This window comes from Rhizophagus irregularis, chromosome 19, assembly GCF_026210795.1.
Source record: "Rhizophagus irregularis chromosome 19, complete sequence".
Taxonomy (NCBI): Eukaryota; Fungi; Glomeromycota; class Glomeromycetes; order Glomerales; family Glomeraceae; genus Rhizophagus; species Rhizophagus irregularis.
The window spans coordinates 4,142,512-4,152,354 of record NC_089447.1 but is presented as its reverse complement, the minus strand read 5'-3'; the positions used below and the strand labels follow the sequence as shown (position 1 = coordinate 4,152,354).

The 9,843-nt window shown below is 27.6% G+C and overlaps 2 protein-coding genes across 2 annotated transcripts; one reads left to right on the top strand and one right to left on the bottom strand.

Moving 5' to 3' along the window:
- Positions 1–4,852: 4,852 nt before the first annotated feature.
- OCT59_011464 (uncharacterized protein) lies at positions 4,853–6,402 on the bottom strand (the record flags this gene model as incomplete). Its single annotated transcript, XM_066136523.1, has 8 exons — positions 4,853–4,885; positions 4,974–5,009; positions 5,456–5,494; positions 5,585–5,621; positions 5,833–5,866; positions 5,958–6,029; positions 6,126–6,180; positions 6,400–6,402. The coding sequence occupies 8 exons, from the start codon at positions 6,400–6,402 to the stop codon at positions 4,853–4,855; spliced, it is 309 nt and encodes a 102-aa protein (XP_066001134.1).
- A 1,260-nt stretch (positions 6,403–7,662) lies between these two features.
- Positions 7,663–9,139, top strand: OCT59_011463 (uncharacterized protein; the record flags this gene model as incomplete). The annotated part of the gene is made up of 8 exons (XM_066136522.1): positions 7,663–7,741; positions 7,823–7,853; positions 7,937–7,981; positions 8,365–8,394; positions 8,482–8,525; positions 8,779–8,820; positions 8,911–9,020; positions 9,098–9,139. The coding sequence occupies 8 exons, from the start codon at positions 7,663–7,665 to the stop codon at positions 9,137–9,139; spliced, it is 423 nt and encodes a 140-aa protein (XP_066001133.1).
- Between the last annotated feature and the right edge of the window lie 704 nt (positions 9,140–9,843).

Genomic DNA, 9,843 nt, shown 5'->3' with positions numbered 1-9,843 from the left:
AATCGTCTCGTCATGACAAAATCCAATCACTAGATCATGCTCTAATACCAAAATTCATCAAATGTTTATAGTAATTTTACTCCATTAATATCGGTGCTATAGAAATAAAACACATATCATTAGATTCTTCTCGATGAGACGAATCGAATAGTAGTAAGAACATTGAAATCTGATCACTAGATCCTGAGATATTCACAATTTCGCACTATTATGCAAATTTCAAAATTTTGAAATACGTAATTAATTTTGTAACACGTAATTAATTATGTAATTACATAATTAATTATAATTTCGTAATTTCAGATTTTGGATTTGCCAATTAAATTTCAGAAACAACTATACTTTGAAGTCTTGCAAATGAAATAGTTAAGTTTGTCAGACTTCAAGCCAATTTTTTTATTTTTTTATATTTGCCTATGAACCTGTAGAATACAGAATTCTTTTATTGTAGGGATATCAGAATTGGTCAATTTTAAACTTCCATTACTTCCATTTTGAAGGCCTATTCTAAAGGTATAACCTTCAGAATTTTTTTCTTTTAATTTTAGTTCTTTAATGAAATATTTATTTAACATTTCATTTATTCCTTTCTTTTAGGTTTTGAGATTTCAAAGTAAAGGATGAATGAAATTAGTAGGTTCGTCTAATTTTAAAATTTTTTTTTAGATTTCAGTTTAAATAATTAACCTTTTATTGAGTTTTAAAGTCTTGCAGACAAAAATGGCAAGATCTGTGTAACTGTAACATTATTTTTTTAAAAAAAGGATAAGTAGTTTTTTTTATTTTCTTTTTAAAAACAAAATGTTAGAAACAACTAAAGTTTCGTACTTTCAAGATTTTGAAGATATTACAACTTCAAAATCTATTTTTTTTTAATATTCAAATGAAATGTTAGTGTTAGTAACTAATGCTTTATTATTTTTTAAAGTTTGGATGGCTGAATTATACAAAATTTTTTAAAGGTAATTACTTTTGAAAAATTTCTTTTTTTTTGTTTTTTATTTAACAAAACATTACTAACATTTCATTTGTTTTTTATAGGTCCAGGACACTGCCGTTAGACTTCTATTTTGAAGATAATTTAAGTAACTTTAAAAAAAGCTGTTTTATCTAACAAATGTTAATTAATGTTCGTTCTTTTTTTTTTGTAAGTCTAGAACATGGTTTTGGACTCCATTTCGAAGGTAGTCTTTAAATTTTTTTTAACTTTTGTTTTATTTTAGCGAAATATTACCAACATTTTGATTTTCTTTTTTTTAGGATTTTGGTTTTTCAGTTTCCATCTAGACAGAATTTTGAAGGTATTTCAAAATTCTTTTTTATATATTTTTTATTTATTTAATGAAATTTTTTCTAACATTTTATTTTTATTTTTTTTTTGTAGGTTTCAGTACTCCAAAGATCCCAAAACGGCTAAAAAGTAAGCCATTTCTTTCTTTTTTTTTTATAGGTTCAGGTGAACTTCCGACGAATGGTAAATCAAGATTCGTAAATACGAGTATGAATCTTGGTTTTTTTTTGGTTTTTTTTATGAACGGTTATTAATACCTATTCTTTTCTTTTTTAGGATCAGGTGAGCTTCCATATTCTGACAAATGGAAAAACCAAGATTCGTATATCTTGGATTTTTTTATTATTATGCCAGTATGGTAAGTTTCTATTCAAAACTTATCTAATAATTTTTTTAGTTTGTTTTTTAATTTAATTTTTTTTTTTATAGATATCCGGTTTCTTCAGCGTTGGATTTTAATTAGATTTCTTAACGTTAGATGTGATATTGCTATAGATTAGCATTTTGAAATGAATTGGTAAGTTTCGAATAAAACTTACATTTTTTATTTTATTTTTTTTATTTTTTTTTAATTTTCTTTTCTTTTTCGTTTTAGCTTACAGTCAGGTTATTGGAATATAGATCAGATCGCAGAAGGTGGAGATTTAAATCATTGGATGAATAAAAATTATAGCGATTTTGATTGGTTAAGGAAATTACTTTTGTTGTGAAATATTATTAATGGATTTAGAGAAATTCGTCAAAAACGAATGGTTGTGTAAGTTTTGTTAAAAAAACTTTTAATGTGTTTTTTTTATTTGAAAATCCACCTTGTTATGGTTGTGTCACCAGAGGCGCTTTGTCAACGAAAATTTAGTATATTGATCGCTTAAAAATTCGTGGCAATCCAATTATAGTAAGAGGTTATTAATTTCTTTAGATAATGTATTTGTATTATTTGTATTGTACTGTATTTTATAAATAAATTTACAATATTTTACATTTTATATGTTAATAATATACAATAATATACAGTCAACTCTCTTTATAGTCACACATTTGGGACAGTCCATATTTGGTGATTATAAAGAGATGTGACTATATAAAAAATTTCTTATATTTGTATATCATAATTCCGGCCAAAAATTAACATAATTTTAGCCAGAATTATACTTAAAACTTTATTGTATCGTAACTTCGCCAATATTAATCGTAGAGAGATGATCTTACCGCCATTCGATTCGTCTTGATGAGACGGTTCTAATGGTATAAAATACGTCGAAATCCAATCACTAGATTAATTTCCAAAATTAAAAAAATATTAATGGTTTTTGTGTAATAACTCTGCCAATATTGATCCTAGAAAGACGATCTTACTACCATTCGATTCGTCTTGATGAGACGAATCTAATGGTATAAGATACATCGAAATCCAATCACTAGATCAATTTCCGAAATTAAAAAATATTAAATGGTTTTTAAGTAATAACTCCATCAATATTGATCACAGAGAGATGAGCTTACCACCATTCGATTCGTCTCGATGAGGCGATTCCAACGAGCTATAAATCGTCTTTCCACAATCACTAGGTACCGAGAAATCTAGCAAAATGTTAAATGGCGCAGTAAACGTAAATCAAGAAATATTATAATGCCGATGTTTAACATTTTGTTGAATAACTCGTCAGCCAGTGATCGGAAAAGGATAAAACTACCACCATTCGATTTGTCTCAGTGAGACGATTCTAACAAGCTATGATACATCTTTGTACGATTATTAGATGCCAAGTTATTTAATATATTCTTTATATAACTGTGATTATAAACGGTTCTTTTTAATATAAGATTTTTGAGGATAGGTGTGATAGTGACTATAGATAGATTGTGACTATATAGGATAGATTTTAATAATAAAGTGTTTTGAACATTCAACTGGTGTGACTATATAGTAGAATGTGACTATAACGGGAGTGACTATAGAGGGAGTTGACTGTATATACAATTAAAGTTAACTATCGTACAATGACTAAAAAATACCGTTGCTATACACATTTTTAATATCAATATACGCGTTTTATACATTGTATGCACGGTTTTAAACTATCATTGTTTTACTACATATAGCTTTACATTTAAATTGGTATTTTTTTACGCGTTTTTAAACATTTTTAAGTAGCATTGATTGACAAAGGGTTCGTTTCCCTACATTTTTTGGTGTTGAGCAACACATGGCATTTTTCAACACTTTTTATGCCTGTTTAAAACTTGCTAATGTATTATATATACTCTTAGTTTTAATATTAAATATTATTACATAATACTGTAAATATTTTATTTAATTAATATTTGTTATATGTAGTATTTGTTTATATTTAGGAAAGGAATCTTATGATTTTTTATCTACTGTATCAGCCAAATTTTCATATGAACTTGAACAATTAAAAATAAATGGATACAAAAATTTAAATAATACAATTTGGCCTATTGAATTATTTCTTTCAGGTAATTGGAAATTTGTAGCTTTATAAATGCCGCAACTTCCAATTACTTTTATCTATATTGCAATTGATTGCAATTGTCATAAAGATGAGAGATATAATATGGATAAAGTATGGTTAAACTCAAAAAATACTCGTGGTATGTATGTAGTTTAAATACATATTTTTGTTTAATATAATAAATTTAATTCATAATTCATCTCCAAACCAGTGAAATCTACTAATACATTTTGGGAAATTATTTTGCAAATTAATTTAGTGGGAAATTCAGATAAAAGCAATAGATATAGCACGCAGGAAATGTGAAATGAACTTACAAATTATTAGAGTAGAAGAACTGACATTTTAAAAGTATCAACTATTCAAAATTACTAGATACACCGCTCAATATACATCAGTAAGATTTTGGGTGGTGTATACTAGTGTTAATTAATGCCAATTGACACTAGTGTTGTTTAATGCCTTAAAAATGTAGAAAAACTAACCCTATAATGACCGACACTATCAAAATACGCGTAAAAAAATGGCAAATTAATGTTAACCAACGCGTATCATGTGTTAGTTTATTTATATTGTACAATAAACATATAGTATTAAAAAATACATTTATTTACATGTATATTTTAGTTGAAAAACGCATTTAAAAGTGTATTTATTTAGCATTATTTATATTAAATTATCTAATTATTTAACTAATGTAAATATCTAATGTAAATCTATATATAATAAAATAAAAAAATTAAGTTTTCAGAAGTACCAATATCCAGGTACCTGATTTAAAGCCCTTTTGCTGGATAATCGTTTTCACTGATTTTTGTAGATTGTTGGAATAAATCGCACTAATCAAAGAAGTCTAATATCACAATTCATCATCTCTGATATTTAATATTTTGCTTCGGAATCATAAAAATTCTATTTGAAACCCTATAAAAAAAAAGAAAAAAAAACATTAATAATAATAATAATAAAATAAAATAAGTTTCGTTTCAAAATTCGAAACTTACCATTCAATTGAAGGTGGAACTAATTAAAAAAAAATAATAAAATAATTCGTTTCGCAACTGAATGTTGCGAAACTTATAGTTCAAGAATTCCCAACGCATTCCGGATTCGAAACCTACAAAAGAAAGTAAAATAGAAACGTTAGCTAACGTTTCTAATTAAAATGAAAAAGTGATTATTTCACAATACATTGTGAAACTCACATTATAAGCGTTTCCAGCATATTCCCGATCTGAAACCTACAAAAAAAAACAAGAGATACATTAGTTCACCATTTCTAATTAATGATACGTTTCAAAAACTGGCCTGGGATTCTGATGTATCGATCGTTGCCAGGATTCCCGTACTTTACCAGTATCACCGACAGCGCTAAAGCTTCTTTGCTTAACTATTATCAATCGATCTCATGTAACAATACTATACAAATCGCTTCTTTGCATTTTTACAATTTCCCTTCATGCAATTGATGTATTATTGAACACACTCATTGATTGATCGATCCAATTATTTCGCCGGTTTCCAACAATTTCTAGGATCCTGGTTTCAAAATTGGAATTTGGAATGGATTCTATTGTATACCTAAATAAAAGAAAAAGAAAAAGGAAATGTTAATAAATATTTCCTAATTTATAAAAAAAAAACAAAAAAACAACGGAAGTTTCATAACGAAACATACGAAACTTACCGTTACAGGACCCGTATCCAATACCAGATATTCTTGAACCTACAAAAAATAAAGGAGACGTTCAGTTAGAACGTTTCCTAATAAAAAATTTTTTAAAAAAAGTTTCGAGACGAACAGCTCGAAACTTACCATTCCGTTTCCTCCAAAATCGAATATGTCGAAAGTACTACAAAAAAAAAAATTATGGAAACATTAGTAACGTTTCCTAATAGAAATGAAAAAAAAAAATAATTTAAAAAAGTTTCCGAATTCCAAGTCAAGCGCGCCAAAAGATCCTACAAAAGAAAAATATAGGAAACGTTAGTAATGTTTCCTAAAAAGAAATTAAAAAATAAATTTCTTTAAAGATGTTTCAAGGTAAACGCCTCGAAACTTACCCTTTCTTTTCCACAGTCAAATACGCCGAAAGTCCTAAAAAGAAGTATAGGAAGCGTTAGAAACGGTTCCTAAAAAATAAAAAAAAAAATATTAAAAGTTTCGAAGCGAACGCTTCGAAACTTACCATTTCGTTTTCCCAAAATCGAATATGCCGAAGGTTCTACAAAAATATTATAGGAAACATTAGTAACGTTTCCTAATAGAAATTAAAAAAAAAAAAATTTAAAAAAAGTTTCGAGGCGAACGCCCTTAAAGTAAAAAAATAAAAATAAAAATAAAAAAACAAACTTACCATAGTTCGTTCTTTTAAATCCTGGTCGTTCAGCTTCATCTCGCGTCCAGGTTTCCTAAAAAAAAAAGAAAGGGAACATTAATTACGTTCCCTTAAGTAAATTAAAAAAAAAACTTAAAAAAAGAAAAAAACTTACCATAGTTCATTTTTTTTTAAATCCTGGTTATTAACGACTTCGTCCACGTCCAGGTTTCCTAAAAAAAAAGAAAGGGAACGTTAATTACGTTCCCTTAAGTAAAATAAAAAAAAAACTTAAAAAAAGAAACGAACTTACCATAGTTCGTTCTTTTTTTAAATCCTGGTCATTAACGTCTTAACGACTTCGTTCGTCCAGGTTTCCTAAAAAAAAAAGAAAGGGAACATTAATTACGTTCCCTTGAGTAAAAATAAAAAAAAAACTTAAAAAAAGAAACGAATTTACCATAGTTCGTTCTTTTTTTAAATCCTAGTTGTTAATGGCCTCGTCCACGTCCAGGTTTTCTAAAAAAAAGAAAGGGAACGTTAATTACGTTCCCTTAAGTAAATTAAAAAAAAACTTAAAAAAAGAAACGAACTTACCATAGTTCGTTCTTTTTTTTAAATCCTGGTCGTTAACGTCTTAACGACTTCGTTCGTCCAGGTTTCCTAAAAAAAAAAGAAAGGAAACATTAATTACGTTCCCTTAAGTAAAAATAAAAAAAAACTTAAAAAAAGAAATGAACTTACTATAGTTTGTTCTTTTTTTAAATCCTGGTCGTTAATAGTCTCGTCCACGTTCAGGTTTCCTAAAAAAAATAGAAAGGAAACGTTAATTACGTTCCCTTAAGTAAATTAAAAAAAAAAACTTAAAAAAAGAAATGAACTTACCATAGTTCGTTCTTTTTTTAAATCCTAGTCATTAATGGCCTCGTCCACGTCCAGGTTTCCTAAGGAAACGTTAATTACGTTTCCTTAAGTAAAAATAAAAAAAAACTTAAAAAAAGAAATGAACTTACCATAGTTCATTCTTTTTTTAAATCCTGGTTGTTAATGACTTCGTCCACGTCCAGGTTTCCTAAAAAAAAAGAAAGGGAACGTTAATTACGTTCTCTTAAATAAAAAATAAAAAAAACCTTAAAAAAAAGAACGAACTTACCATAGGTTCGTTCTTTTTTTTTAAATCCTGGTCGTTAGGCTTCGTTCATCCAGGCTTTCTAATAAAAAAGAAGGGAACCATTAATTAAGTTCCCTTAAGTAAAAATAACAAAAAAAGAAATGAACTTACCTAGTTCGTTCTTTTAAATCTTGGTCGTCCAGCGTCCGTTCATCCAGGAAAGGGTTTTTAAAAAAATGAATTTTTTTTAAAATTTAAAAAAAAATCTGATCCAAAATCTGTTCAGATCAGATCAGATTTTCTCATGTTTGATCTGATCCGATCTGAATCTGATCGGATCAGATTTTTTTTAAATCTGATCTGATCTATGGATCAAAATTTTGAAAACTGAACTGATCTGACTCAGATCAAATCTGCGGATCCCAGATCAGATCAGATTTTTTTCAGAGCACTAATTTGAACAAAATGTTGACAATATTTCGATTTTCTTTTATTTTAGGTTTTCAGCTTTCTGGTTTCCGTATGTCTGGATGGAATTTCGAAGGTATCTTTTCGAAATTATGCATTTTTTCTTTTTTATTTGAACGAAATGTTGACTAATGTTTCGATTTTCTTTTTTTTTTAGGTTTTTCGGATATCTGGATGGAATTTCGAAGGTACCTCTTTGAAATTCTGATTTTTTTTTGTTTATTTATTTGAACGAAACGTTGACTAATATTTCGATTTTCTTTTATTTTAGATTTTCAACTTTCCGATTTCCATATGTCTGGATGGAATTTCAAAGGTATCTCTTCAAAATTCTGCATTTTTTCTTTTTTTTATTTGAACGAAACATTGATTAACGTTTCGATTTTCTTTTTTTTTTAGGTTTTTTGGATATCTGGATTATACATGCCACCCAAATTATTTTGGACTGCCGTAATTATAAGTAAAATCCCAAATTCAATTATGGCATCCCAAATTATTTTAGCACTTTACATAGTAAATTATATATAAACCGAATGAATTATAGCATCCCAAATTATAATTATGGCATCCCAAAATAATTTGGGCAGCATGTATAATTTGGATGGAATTTCGAAGGTACCTTTTCGAAATTCCAATTTTTTTTTTGTTATTTTATTTGAATGAAACGTTGACTAACGTTTTGATTTTCTTTTATTTTAGGTTTTCAACTTCCCGGACGGTATTTCAAAGGTGAAACTTCGAAAAAAAGTTTTTTTTTTGTTTATTTGTGTTTATTTGACAAACGTTAACTAATGTTCGTTCTTATTTTTTTGTAAGTCCAGAACGTAAAGGAAGATACGGGTCCCAGACTCCATTTGAAGGTAACTTCAAAAATATTGTTTTTATTTAACATGAAACGTTAATAACGTTTCATTTGGTTTTTTGTAAGTTTTTGGTTCTTCCAGATGGAATTTCGAAGGTAAAACTTCGAATATTTTAATTTTTTTTATAATGAACGTTAGATAACATTCATTTTTCTCATTTTTTTTTTGTCCAGAACACCGAATAGAGTTTTTTTGAATAAATAATTTCTTAATGAAACGTTTCTAACGTATCATTTTTTTCTATTTATAGATGGCCGGTTCTTCGATATTTGGATGACTAGTCGGAAGTTTAGTGAGGAATATTTTTTACTAGTTATTACTTTCAATTAATTCATTTAACGAAGCATTTTTTACTAACGTTTCATTTTACTCTTTTTTTTAGGCGACCAGCCTTCATGTCTATTAACGAGAGTATTTGGATATATTAATGGAAATATGGCGAATATTTGGTACGCAAGATTTTGGTATAGGAGCTATAGAAGTAATTTAAAGGTGAGTTTCGAAATGTAAATTGTTGGTGAGTTTTTTGCTTAATTTTTTATTAATTCTTTTTGTTTTTTATTCTTTAGGTTAAAAATAGCAAGTTTAGAATGATTTATTATAGGTATTAATATAGCATAGGTGTGTTTTAGATTAGAAAGGTAAACATATTAATTAAAGAATATATAATTTTTAATAACAATGTAATTTAAAATGTCTAATAAAATTGAATAAAATTAAAACTAAATTTGGAAAAATCATCCACATTCAATCTAAAATTCAGACAAAATTCAGACAAAATTTGAAAAAAATCATCTAAAATTTGCCATAATTCAGACAAAATTCAAACTAAAATTGCTATAATTCAGACAAAATTTATCTTGATCAGAAAATATTTTTTAAACAATTCGGATCAAAAATTACTAAACAATTTGGATATAATTCTGACATTCTGATCGGCATCGATCGGCCTGCCAATCGGAACTTTTTTTGGATTGATAATTTGGCTATCTTTATCACCAAATTCAGCCTAAAATCGGACATCTGATTTCTAGCCGATTTGGACTATTTCGACCAGTGATGGCAAAGATCTTTAACTTGATCAGGGAAGTGCCAGGTAAGACCACGGTTTTTGAATGAGACAGTTAATTCTAGAGCTGAATCAAGTGTAGCTTGAGAATAAAAATTCATATAAATATAAGGTTTGGGTTTATAAGAAGTGAAAAATAAAGGAATGTTTATTGCTTTAGTAGAAACAACAGGGCGGACATGTATTATATCACAATGTCGATCACTTGCCGATCATGATATAAGTGATATCATGTTAAATTTGAAG